General features: G+C 33.0%; 1 protein-coding gene across 1 annotated transcript in view; it reads right to left on the minus strand.

Moving 5' to 3' along the window:
- Positions 1-1389: 1389 nt before the first annotated feature.
- LOC113064425 (urokinase plasminogen activator surface receptor-like) overlaps positions 1390-14138 on the minus strand; it is a 31144-nt gene continuing 18395 nt past the window's right edge. The window contains exons 4-5 of the mRNA XM_026235261.1: positions 1864-1971; positions 1390-1744 (exon numbers count right to left, since the gene is read on the minus strand). Coding sequence (XP_026091046.1) covers positions 1542-1744; positions 1864-1971 — 311 coding nt within the window. The 3' untranslated portion in view covers positions 1390-1541. The remainder of the gene's footprint in view (positions 1745-1863; positions 1972-14138) is intronic.

Raw genomic sequence — 14138 nt, forward strand, 5'->3', positions numbered from 1 at the left:
AACTGTACATCACTTACTTAAAGGACACCCATACCCTCACCTCCCCTTCCTCCCCTTTTCATCCAACCGCTCTGAACACATAGTCTGGACTCCTCCCACCCCATATTACACCTGTGCCACTGGGACTCCGCACACCTCAGGTACCATGGGAACCGCTACCGTTGTCTTAGTTGCAACCTCACCCCCAATTACAACCACCCAGAACCCTACAACCTGCCCTACAGGGCTCCGACTCTGGACTGTTGATTCCAACACTGGGCACACCTGAAGCTGGACTGTCAACAGTGGTTTCTGAATCAACTGATACTCCAGAGTCCACTCGGAATGTGCTTCCCAGGAAACGTTGATTGCCTTACCATTTTACTGATTTGCTATATACTGGGCTAATACATGTAACAATAAGAGTATGAATGCAGAGTTTCTTGATATACTGATTCCTTATGGGCCTATGTGATTTATGTTGTATTATTGTTAAACATGTTTTATTTTTATGTCTTGCTTTTGGATTTATTATAAAATTTGTATTGTAACAAATTTTTATATTTTTACTGTACTGAATCATAAAGTATAGCAAGTGCAGGAAGTCACAAAGTCTTACGTTATACAAGCGTAAGGGAAGCTCAAGGGTTTGTTGTAGAATGTACATGTAGAAATGGTAGTGGGAGTTTCCGGTTAGAGAAACTGGAGCAAGAGAGCAGGTCCCAGTTGAAGGATTTTATTAGAATTATTCTTGCATGCTTGAATTGTTACAGGTACTTGTCCATAAGAGGGGCATATTACACACAGTAGCAGTAACAGTAAATAACAGTATCAAATATCAGGTAATAAAGCATTTAAATAGCTTAGATAATAATAGTGATTATCATTTAAATATGTACTATAAACAGGTGTACAATTTTAGCTTATCTATCTAAATTAGATTAGATTAGATTAAACTTTAATGACATTGCACACGTGGGTACAAGTCAACGAAATACAGTAGTACAGGGGAAGAAGAGATACAGCATAATATTAAGAAAAATAGGTCACTCATTCTGGTCTCCAAATCCATCCATTTTCTCCAATGCCTTTCCAAAGCCATGAGCTTCTTCATGATGGTATCCATTGCTGCTTTTCCATCGAAATTACCTGGAACTTTTTTTCCCAGGAACTATTTCCCCCCAGACTTGTAGCTTTCTGCGTTTCCACCGTGGTGTAAAGTACCGGGAAGATTAGGCAAATAGACTGGTGACGTAGGTCTGCGCGTGTTTGTCAGTACAAATGTCCACAATGACGCAAATCCGGTAAATCTGCAAACAGCAGCGTGCTTGATAACTTAAAAATAATTAATTATTCATTAGGTTTTTATATAGCAATGTAGGACATACAGAGTGTAGTCTGACAACTAAGTTGATTAAATCAGTAGTTTTATTTTAAACAAAGAAAATATATTTGTGTAGAGCACAATGAGAAAGATGACTGAAGACACTGTGTATACCAACAAAACATCATAACATGAGGCTCATGTAGACTTGAGTTACGATTTATCACCTTTACTCATTTTATCTTTTCTGCAGCTGCAGAATGTGAAGATCTGCTGGATTCAATGCAGCAGGATGAAGGAGAGCAGAGAACAGCAGAGGAACAGGAAGCTCTGAGTAACACAGGTTCCCCTCACAACATGAGATACTTCCTGAACCAGGAATCAGTTGTAGGACATCACAATGAGATTTAGAGACACAGCCTTTTATAACCTGTGACTGGACTGGAAGAAAACAGTTAGAGTCAGAGACAAGTCGGCCACTGGTATACATGATCTGTACCAAATGTTAAGACATAAAAAAGAGAAAGATAATGATGCGGCTTTCTTTTCCAGATTCTCACCTGTTGTATTAAAGCAGCGGTCTTCAGTCCCTGAACAGCTCACTGTGTTTGAGCAGGTATTCCCATCACAATAGTAACATTTCTTTCCATTGGGAGCACTAGTGGGATCTACAGGAGGGAAAATAGATTTGATTTCTTTACATGGTCCTGGTCTTACTGTGCACACAACATTACAGGTGCTTATTGGACCACAGATAAAACATGTTGTCTTCCTGATCTTTCGCTAAAAAAAAAAAAAAAAAGAAGAAGAAGAAAGAAAGAAAGAAAAAAAAGGAACAATTCGATCTGCCTGTATAAGCAACATTTGTTTTCGGTTAAAGTCACATTCCTGACAGAAAATGAAATTCCATCCTTCTTTTTTTTTTTTCTTAAATGTTCAATAAAATGCTCTGTTGCAGTAGAGTACAAAACCTGTAGCATCTTGTTTGTTACAGAGATCAGTGTTACAGCACAGAGTAGAGCCTCTTCCAATGCCGAAGTGATCCACTTGGACAGACAGATGGAGCACAACTTTTAAGCTTCACTGTAGTACTGTTGACTGAAAACACACAAGTGATACAGGCAGGAGCAGCTCAACTAAACAATATTTTGATGGAAAGTGTTTTTATAAATGTCAACACAGAAAGCATGTCCAATAGTGCAGTGGTTCCCAAAATTTTTCAACTCGCGGCCCACACAACCAAACACATATGTTCGCGCGGTCCACTGCAAAAAAGATTAACTGACCCCGCTATTGTTGGGTTAATAACTTAGTACTCAGAAAGTAGATTGGTAATAAATTCTGTCCAGAAAAGAAGTTCTGTCAGTCATTTCTAATAGTCCATTTCAATCCATCATAATGGACTTACCAGTAACTGTTAAACTCAAGCAGTTGGTAAACCCAGTGGAACACTGACTTGTTGTCTGGGGACAAGATCCCGTCAGACTTGTGCATGTATAACAGATGAGAGACTGTCCTTTAGTAATTAAATAGACAGAGAGCGAAAAACATCTCATTTGTACCTAGTAACATTACAGAAATGATTTGTATTCTGTACCCGCAGTAAAAAGAAAAAATGGAAGAGGAAAAAGTGAGATTTGCAGATCCATCTTTGATCAGGAGATGAATGTGATAATGTGTTTCATCTCAACAGAAGAGGTGGGGGTGGAGAGATGAACATTGTCTCACTTTCACATGATAAAGTCACTTCAAACCTGTGTGACTTACATTCTTCTGTGTTCTGTACGCTGAAAGACATAAGGGATTCATACAGGTCAAACTAGTTGAGTTTTTAGTTGAGTTTTTCTTTTCACAAACTAGAGTTGAATTTAATTGTGTTTGCTCAATCTAAAGCTCTACATACATTATGAATTCTTAAGTTATGACCAACATTAAGATGGAACATTATTGAGAAACCAGGCTAATAGTTCCAATTCTAATTCACATAAAGTGTTTGACTTGAAATCTTAACTAAACCCCATTTAATGAAAATTAGAAGGGAATTAGAATTTAGTAGGAATTAATAGGAAACATCACAGGTGTTTTTAAAATCATTAATTGTCATTTAATATATTTTCTTAAGTTAATCCACATCTGACACAAGATCAAAACTAAAACTAGAAAAATAAATAAATAATTAAATAAATCAGTCATCATTTTAAAGTAAGCCCACTATATTAAACTGATCAAAGTTTCGAACACTTCACTACAGTGTGTAAATGAACATCACTCTTGTGAAAAAATAAGTACACTTTAGCATAATTTAAAAAAAGAGTACTTATTATGTAAATAATACACTTTTAAAATAACGTACTTAAGTACAAACTGAATGTAATTGTTTCGGACACTTAGTTGCAACAACATATATATATATATATTTTTTCCAGTAACGCAAATAGTTACATTCCCTGGTAACAAGTTACTTTTATTATAGAGTAATTCAGTTACTAACTCAGTTACTTTTTGGAACAAGTAGTGAGTAACTATAACTAATTACTTTTTTAAAGTAATGTTCCCAACAGTGGTTATGACTTAGACATTTTTACATATATAAACTATATTATAATTTATTTTAATAGTAATTGGTGGCCCACCTTCAATACCACCGCGACCCACAGGTTGAAAACCACTGCAATAGTGTATCAAAAGAACAAACTTTGCTATGTTAAATGATCTCTAATATTTAATGAGGTTCAAAGGTGTGAGACAACTAGGATTTTTTTAAATTTAGCATTTTTCTCATTTCACACATTTTTTTACTTAAATTATCATAATGATTTCACTAATCTTTTTAGAACATTCTATGAGTGCAATTATAAATTCTGTCCAGAAAAGAAGTCATTTCTAATAGTCCCTTTCAATCCATCATAATGGACTAACCAGTAACTGTTAAACTCAAGCAGTTGGTAATCCCAGTGGAACACTGACTTGTTGTCTGGGGACAAGATCCCGTCAGACTTGTGCATGTATAACAGATGAGAGACTGTCCTTTAGTAATTAAATAGACAGAGGTGTTAAGCGAAAAACATCTCATTTGTACCTAGTAACATTACAGAAATGATTTGTATTCTGTACCCGCAGTAAAAAGAAAAAATGGAAGAGGAAAAAGTGAGATTTGCAGATCCATCTTTGATCAGGAGATGAATGCGATAATGTGTTTCATCTCAACAGAAGAGGTGGGGGTGGAGAGATGAACATTGTCTCACTTTCACACGATAAAGTCACTTCAAACCTGTGTGACTTACATTCTTCTGTGTTCTGTACACTGAAAGACAAAAGGGTTTCATACAGGTCAAACTAGTTGAGTTTTTAGTTGAGTTTTTCTTTTCACAAACTAGAGTTGAATTTAATTGTGTTTGCTCAATCTAAAGCTCTACATACAGTATGAATTCTTAAGTTATGACCAACATTAAGATGGAACATTATTGAGAAACCAGGCTAATAGTTCCAATTCTAATTCACGTAAAGTGTTTGACTTGAAATCTTAACTAAACCCCATTTAATGAAAATTAGAAGGGAATTAGAATTTAGTAGGCTTTTTAAATCATTAATTGTCATTTAATAATTATTTAAAGTTAATCCACATCTGACACAAGACTAAAAAACAAACAATCAAAAAAATAAACAGTCATCATTTTAAAGTAAGCCCACTATGTTAAACTGATCAAAGTTTCGAGCACTTCACTACAGTGTGTAAATGAACATCACTCTTGTGAAAAAATAAGTACACTTCAACATAATTAAGTAAAAAGAGTACTTATGTAAATAATATACTATTACAATAACATACTTAAGTAGAAACTGAATGTAATTGTTTTGGACACTTAGTTGCATATTACCTGGAATTAAATGAAAATGAATTATTGTTTAAATTAAACTTTGTAGTATTTTTTTTAACAACTTAAGAAGAACTTAAAAACATCTTGTATGTAATTTCATAATTACTTATATGTCTTTTAAAAATGGTCAAAGTGTATTACGTGTTAAACCATTGCGAGAAATAATGTTAATTAATAATATATATCTCCTACATATGTGCTTATCTGACTATGAATGAACAATGATTATAAAAATACTCTGTACACAGAAGAGAAATACAGTACGTTACAAAAGCATTAAACACATACTGTACTTCTCTCTCATAAGTGTCACTGTCAATAATGTAATGTAGAAAATAGAAATTCTTATAGATCAATTAAAAAAAGTGCTGCTGAGGTTGTATATGTTTCTCACTCACAAACTTGAACTAAATTGTTTTATTATTATTGTTGTTGTAATTGTTAATATTATTGATTTGTAGACATACAAAAGTGGTATAATCAGGTTTTACTTCATTAATTCTACTGAGGCTTAGAATTATATATATATATATATATATATATATATATATATATATATATATATATATATATATATATATATATATATATATATATATATATTTTTTTTTTTTTTTTAATGGAATGTCATTCCAAGCTTGCATGACTCAACTGTCTTTAGTGATCCAATCATGTAAAGATAAAGGGGTCCAATGTTGTTCATACAGGTCAAACTTGTTTCGTTTTGTATTTGTCTTCACGAGTGAGAGGTTTAAAATGCATTTAATTGCATTACCGCTAAATCTTGTACTGTATGTTAAACTTGATCTCTACATACATTATGGGTGCTTAAAGTATGACTGACATTAAGATAGAACATTTCTGAGAAACCAGGTCAAAAATATGTAAATTTTCTATTTCTCCAAAGACTATTTGTATTTGTGCAACTGTAACCAAACACATTTAAAACTTAAAACAATTAAAACTTAAAAAAAAAAAGTTAACAAAAGACAAAAAAGACAAAAGACTATTTTAAATTTAAAGTCATTTGAAGTTTGAATTAAAATTTTACTCCACACACTAAATCAAATAAAATCTGACACAAGATCAAAGAACAAATCAGACTGTCAAGCTTGCTTTCAAACTGATCAAATTCTTGAGCACTTCACTAAAATATAAACTAACATCACCCTCCGGAAAAAAGGTAACTGTAGCATATTTTATTTTTGTGAACTGAATATAATGTTTAGATGCTTATTGCATGTTGATTGCAAATAATGAAATTAAATTTATATTAAATGCAATTTGACCACGTAATGTTTATTTGTAATTTCATAATTATTTTGTCCATTAAATACAGTTGAAGTGTAGTTCCTGCTGACAAATGTACAATCTCTAATGGAATCATTCGTGTTTTCTCTGCATTAGCACTATTTTACTAATGCATTCCCTTGCTGGATCCTTGAACTTTTCCAGAAGTTTACCGGTTTCAAATGACTTCCTGGGTGGTGTGTTTTATAGTGGCATTTCCAGGGGCGGATCTAGAAAAATACTGACGTTGTGGCGAGAAGGGGGAAGGAATTTTTGAGGGGTGGCAACATATGGCAGACGTATAGTCACAGTTATCACAGTTTGGTGATAAATAGTACATGTACACACTACAAAAGGGCACAGGCTGTCATTTACAAACTTAATCTAATGCAATCAGTGTCTTGCATAGATGACAGCACTGTAACGTTAGTTATTTATCATCTCAAAGTCTGTGCTTTCATTATAGCATCATTTCTATGGAATAACATTTGCGACAATGAAAATGAACGAAACTTTATAAAACTGAACGTAACTTTTTCAGAAACTATCAAAAATATACCATTACAAAAAAAGAAAAGAAAAGCACAATGAAAATGAAAAAAAAAAGAACTCAGTCGCACAGATTTAACAGGTTCTTCAAATACGCTTTATTCTTTGTTAATGCTTTTCAAAGAATCGTTTTCGCTAAACGTGGATTGTGAATGCATTGCCACCAGGGCACCAGTAACAAGGCCCCCCCACCACTTTAGCTCACCAAATAGAGAGAGAAATATCCCCGCATTTTTCTAAAACACTGCTAAGTTGTTTTACATAAATATAATCTAGAATCATTCAGAATAACAGTTGCCAATTATTTTACAATATACAATTAAGAAAATTGCTATTTTAAAAACTTAAAGCACTGAATAATATTATATTGTATAAAGTAATCAAATATACAATACATAGTTTTCACTATAAATTCAACATTCATTCTTATTTATTTTACAAAAGTGATTCAGTCAAGGGGAGTAAATTACTTTCTTTCTGATGTTTGATTAACATTGACACAAACAGCTTCTGTCACTTTAAGACCTCAGGGTCTGAACTCAAGTCAGTGTCCTGTGCAAAACCATCTCAAGTTCACCATGGTCTCAAAACCAGCATTTCCTAAATTAATTCTCTTCCGGTGACATGCCCCAACGGAAGAAAAAAATAAATAAAATAACTGTTGAAATTATGACTTCTGGTGAATATTGTGGAAACTGATACATTTAGATAAATATATTTAATACATTATAGCATATTATAAAACAACTTACTAGGCCTATATATTTATAGAATAGCAAAGTAGCCCTAATCAATATACAAGACTGAACCACATAGATGTGAGATTTTTTGTTTATAACACATTTTAATTTTAACTTAAACAAATACAACATATAACATTCAATACTCATTGGCTTAGACTGCATTTGAAGAAAAATAACCACATCAGTTTTCTGTAGCCTTGTGCAAACTTATTCAATAGAATTAGACTTCTAGAATGTTCTTTCCAGTGCAAAAAATTATATTTGTAATTTAATTAGACAACATTTTAAGGATGTGTAGTGCCAATGTCTTTATATAATTATACTTCCATTATAATTAACTTTCTTTCCAGTGCAAAACAATAATACATAAAAAACAATTATTAATTAAATAATAATTATTTTCCAGATATCTTATTAAGAAACCCATCAGAAATGATTGACATTTTGAGGGAGCGGGAGACAGGAACGCAACAAGGGGGAGATGTATATGGAATGTTAGGCTAAACCTGTACCATCTCTTTAAATATAACCACTTTCTTATCAACTATATTTGAGTTTTAAAAATACACATGATTACATCGCCTACCATATCAGCCACGGGAATCATCTGGTCTGAAGGACAAGGAACCAACCTTCATGTCGCTTCCTTGTGCGCCCGCAGCCTCTCGTTTCCTCGTACGCCCGGAGCCTCTCGCTTCCTCGTGTGATTTTCGCCTGATGCGGGCTATATCACACACTCCGCCGTGACAGACAGAAAAAACGCGACGGCATATGGTACAATTGGCCTTGTATTCGTTGTTCCTCATGCATTCCTGCCACGGGTAGTTATTTTCCCAGTCAATTCTATATTTTTGTCCTCTTTTCTTTTTCGCCGGCTGCTCGGAGGTAGTCATTTTTACATTTCCCGCTGTTGTCGCTTGTCGTCATCGTTGCTACGATACGTGACTCAGAATGCCTGAAACGACCAATTAAAAGGGCATTCTCTGATGACGTTAAAAAGATAACGTTACGCTAAGACAAACGTGGAGAAATTGGTTGGTCCAAGATGGCGACCGGTGCGGATGTCTTATTCTGAGCTCCGAGACTCTGATCGAGTACTTATGATTTAGATTAAATTTTTGAGACTGTATTATCGACAAATGAAGGAGTGGAGTGTTGCTCTTGCATCCAGTAAGTTTTTTCACTCGAATAAAAGGCCCTTTGCCTAACCAAAGTCTTGCTAAACGAGGACACGTGCCCACTGTGTTGTAAGCTAAAGTTTTGCTAATGAGCCAGGACAAGTGTGCTACGATGTCAAAGAGAGATGCTAAGAAGGTGAGAAAGGAAGGCTTGCTAATGGACATAGATGCTGAAAGTTCGTTCTCGGTTTTATGTAAACCTCTTCCTGATACTCCAACAAAAAGCCCAAATCCTAAAAAAGTCTGCACTAAAGAGGAGGAAGCAGTTTCAAATGCTGATATCCTAAAAGCCATTAACGGCTTAAACGACCGTTTTTTGAAGTTTGAAGGAATGATTATGAAAAATACAGCAGAGATTGCTAAAGTGCAAGAAAATGTGACAGGGTTGGAGATTCAGTGTAAAGGTACTGAGGATGCAGTAAAAAAGATGAGTGACCAGATGACTATCCTGAGGGAGAAACAAGAAGAGTCGGAGCGGTACAGTAGGAGATGGAATCTTCGTCTTCTGAATCTTCCAGAGAGCAGCAACGAGGACGTGAGGAAGGAGGTGCTGGAGATTATTGCGGAAATCATCCCAGAGGAAAAGAGCAAGCTTGGGTTCATGGTGGACACTGTGCACAGGGTTGGACGCCCGAGAGAGGATAAAAGCACACGTCCAATCATCATTCAGTTCACCATGCGCACCTTCAGATTCAGACTATGGAGAGCTTCTCTCAACGCTGATGTCATGAAGAGAAAGAATCTTCGAATGACGGAAGATCTAACCCAACTGGAGAGACAATGCAGAAATAAACTCTGGCCTCTTGTTCAGAAAGCGCGTGCTGACGGAAAGAAAACGAAATGGCAGGGGTCTGCTGTCATCATTAACGGTGTGAGACACACCGCATAATTTGTTAAACTTACCTTAATGTGAGGTAAAATGTTCAAGTTTATGTCACACGATTAGCTCTTTTGGTAGACAGTTAAAAGAGCAATATGTTCACTCCAATAGTTTAAAATAAGAATGTTAAGGAGTTTATTGAGGTACTCATAAACTTCAGAGTTTTCTACTTGGCGGTAAGCTAATACTTTATATTTTCTATCTCAGGTCTTTTTTCTCTTTTCCTTTAACTAACTTAGTTCTTATAACTTTAACAGACATCCAGTTCATTATTTTTCTTTTTTTGTATTATGACAGACTTCTGTTTTAGTTCCTTAAAAATAATATCTTTGAATGTAAGAGGTATTCGCGATAGCACCAAGAGGAAATCAATCTTTTTATTCAGTAGACGAAAAGATGCTGATTTAATTTTTTTACAAGAGACTCATTCGGTGGACGATGATGTGAAGTTTTGGAAAGCACAATGGGGAGATATATGTTATTTCTGTCATGCCTCACAACAATCTGCAGGTGTCGCCATTTTACTTAATAAATTTAAAGGAGATATCATTGAATCAATGACCTCAAACGAGGGTAGATGGATAATCTTGGTTCTCAAATTAGACAACTCTTTTTTTATAATTTGTAATTTATACAACTATAACAATACAGCTCAAGCAAAAATAATGTTTTTACAACTTTGTTTGAAACTTGAAGCCTTTAAAAACAAATACAAAGGGGCACATTTAATTATTGGAGGTGACTATAATGATGCTCCAGATGATCTTGTAGATAGAGTACCTGTAAGATTAACTCCACATTCAAGATTCAAAAGTACTGCATATATTTGTGAACAACTAGCAATTATAGATGTTTGGCGTTTTCTAAACCCTGATATTAACGAATTTACCTGGAGCAATGTTAGTAGATCCTCTCAGTCTAGAATTGATCTATGGCTTATATCTCCCTCTTGTCTGCAATTTGTGGCAGAATCATCACATAGTTATGCTCCATTTTCTGATCATAAATTAATTGCAATCCATTTAGCAGGAACAAAACAACAAAATGGTAATATACGTGGTTATTGGAAACTAAATAATAATTTATTAAAAGATAATGAGTTTTGTGATTTGGTCAAAATAACAGCAAAAAGCATATTTGATAATAAAGATGTGAATCACATACAAAAATGGGAATTTTTCAAATTTAAAATTAGAGAAATAGCAATTAAACGAAGTAAAGCAATTAAAAAAAATAATATAGCAAAAGAAATAAGCATTATGGATAATTTAAATATTTTAATGATGAAGAATAATCTTTCAGAGGAAGAAGAAACTATAATGAAAAAATTAAAAGAGGAAATAGATGATATGTATATTGATATGGCTAAAGGAGCTTTTGTAAGGTCGCGAGCAAAATGGCTAGAGCAAGGAGAAAAAAATTCGAGTTATTTCTTTGCTTTAGAGAAACGAAATCGCAAGAGAAATAATTTAACTACTCTTAAAATTGATAATAACATTACTTCTAATTCTTTAGATATTTCAAGATATGTTGGTACATTTTATAGCAATATATATAAGTCTAACATTCAATTTATTGAGTGTGATAAATTCATTGATTCAGTTAAAGCATTTACACCAACTATATCTGAACAATTTAAGTTAGACTGTGATCGTCCTATTACTAAAGCGGAAATGTCAGAGGCTGTTTGTTCAATGAAAAAAGGTAAATCACCAGGTAATGATGGGCTTTCAGTTGAATTTTATTTGCATTTTTGGGAGATTATTGAAAATCCTTTATTTGAGTTATTTAAAGAATGTATGTTAAAAAAGGAAATGTCTTCGAGCATGAAGCAAGGTTTAATATGTCTTCTCCCTAAGCCTGATAAAGATCATTTACTGATAGAAAATTGGAGACCTATTACACTCTTAAATATTGACTACAAAATTGTATCATTCATTTTTGCTAAAAGATTAAAAAGAGGTCTTCATGAGATAATAAGTGAAACACAAACAGGTTTTATGTCTAAACGTCACATTAGCTCCAATATAAGACTTGTTCTAGACCTGGTGGATTATTCTGATAACATTAATACTGATGCACTAATAGTATTTCTTGATTTTTATAAAGCATTTGATACGGTAGAACACTATTTTTTATTTAAAGCACTTCAGATTTTTGATTTTGGACAAAATTTTATATCTATGGTTGAAATGCTTTATAAAAATATTGATAGTTCTGTGATGATATATCCCAACACAACCAAAAGATTCCCTGTACTGAGATCAGTTCGCCAGGGTTGCCCTATTTCACCATTTTTGTTCCTGCTGGTGGTTGAATTACTATCATTACATATTAAACACAGTCCTATTATTAAGGGATTGTCTATTTTCGGTAAGGAAATTAGAGTAACTCAACTAGCGGATGATACAGCTCTCTTTTTGAATGACAAACATCAAATTGATAAAGCTATAACCCTAATTGACCAATTCTCTGCTGCTTCAGGTTTAATGCTTAACAAATCTAAATGTGAAGTCCTATGCCTGTATCAGACTGAAGAGGAAAAAATGTTTAATTTACCTGTTAAAAAATGTGTAAAATATTTAGGTATTCATATCTGCAAGGATCACAAACAACGTCAACAACTAAATTTTTCATCTAAATTGAAGAAATCCAAAACAATTTTAAATTTATGGCTTCAAAGAGATATTTCTATTTTAGGAAGGATTCTTTTGACTAAAGCAGAAGGGATTTCAAGATTTGTTTATCCTGCTCTCTCTCTTAATGTTCATGATTCAATATGTAAAGATATAAATACCATATTTACAAATTTTGTATGGAAAAACAGACACCATCACCTTAAAAAAGCGGTGCTCTCTGGTTCGAAGGATGAAGGCGGATTTGAATTTTTGGACTTCTGTGACTTAAATTATACCTTTAAGGTGAAATGGTTGAAGGAATGTTTGAGGACACCTGAATCATTATGGTACTTTATCCCCAATAACATCTTTAATAATGTAGGAGGCCTAAAATTTTTATTGAAATGTAACTACAATATTACAAGATTGCCACTAAAACTATCCCAATTTTATCAACAAGCTCTTTTGGCTTGGAAGCTCTGTCATTCTCACAACTTCTCTCCACACAAGTCCATCATTTGGAATAATGAATGCATTACTAAGGGGAACAAGTCACTCTATTTGCAGAAATGGATCGATAGAGATATTATATTTTTAAAAGATCTTTTTGACAGTAATAATCAATTATGTAAATATGAAACTTTTCTCAGAGAGAAGGCATTTCCAATAACATTCAAAGAATATAACTCTGTTTTCAAGTCTATACCTAATGGCATATTAGAACTAATGAAAAGTTATAAAAAAACAAAACAAAGTTTCTGGTTTAAATACTTCTCTTTATATAAACGGTATGGATATTATGAGTAGCAATTGTACTAATAAGCACATTAAAAAAGGTTTTTCAAGTTTAAAGAAAATAACACCTCGTGGAAAATTTTTCTGGAATTCTCATTTTCCTGAGATCAACTGGCATGAGGCGTGGCTTGTTCCTTTTAAATTTTGTATCACAAATAAAGTTAGGGAATTACATTTGAAAATATTACACAATATATATCCCACAAATTTGTTTATTTCAAAATTCAAACCTGTTGATGATCTTTGTAGTTTTTGTAAGAATGAACAAGAATCTTTATCTCATCTCTTTTATGGTTGTTCATTTTGTATTACATTTTGGAAAAATGTTGAAAGTTATGTGGCATTTAAAACAAAACATACAATAACGCTTGAAGGGAAACAGATTATTACATATTTTGATTGTAGTAATAGAAGTTTATGTAATATTGTAAATCTCTTTATTTTACTAGGTAAATTCCATATTCATAAAGCTAAATTTTCCAAATCAAGACCATGTTTTAAATTTTTCCAAATTGAAATTGATATATATTTTGAGTCTCTTAAATTTGTAAAAAATAAGAAAGCTGTGTCAGTAATTGATATATACTCAAAACTTTTTAATTGAAAATAGAAATTTATTTTATGCATTTTATTAAAAATGAAGTCTGTAAAAAAAAAAAAAAAAAAAAAAAAAAAACAAACGTGGAGAAATTAGTAGGCTATTTATTTATTTGTGCTAATTGCACAATGTTTAAGTTGTTTCATGTGTGTAGGTGTATAGGTACAGAAAACAAATAATTAAATATAAAATAGCACTGCATAGTTTTTACTGTTAAAATTAAATTAACTGTCAAACCAAAATGTATTCAGACACCTTCAACATTTCTTACATTATCACAGTTTACTTGCTCTAGTTTATAAAATG

The sequence above is a fragment of the Carassius auratus genome, chromosome 46 (genome assembly GCF_003368295.1).
Source record: "Carassius auratus strain Wakin chromosome 46, ASM336829v1, whole genome shotgun sequence".
In the NCBI taxonomy this organism is placed as follows: Eukaryota; Metazoa; Chordata; class Actinopteri; order Cypriniformes; family Cyprinidae; genus Carassius; species Carassius auratus.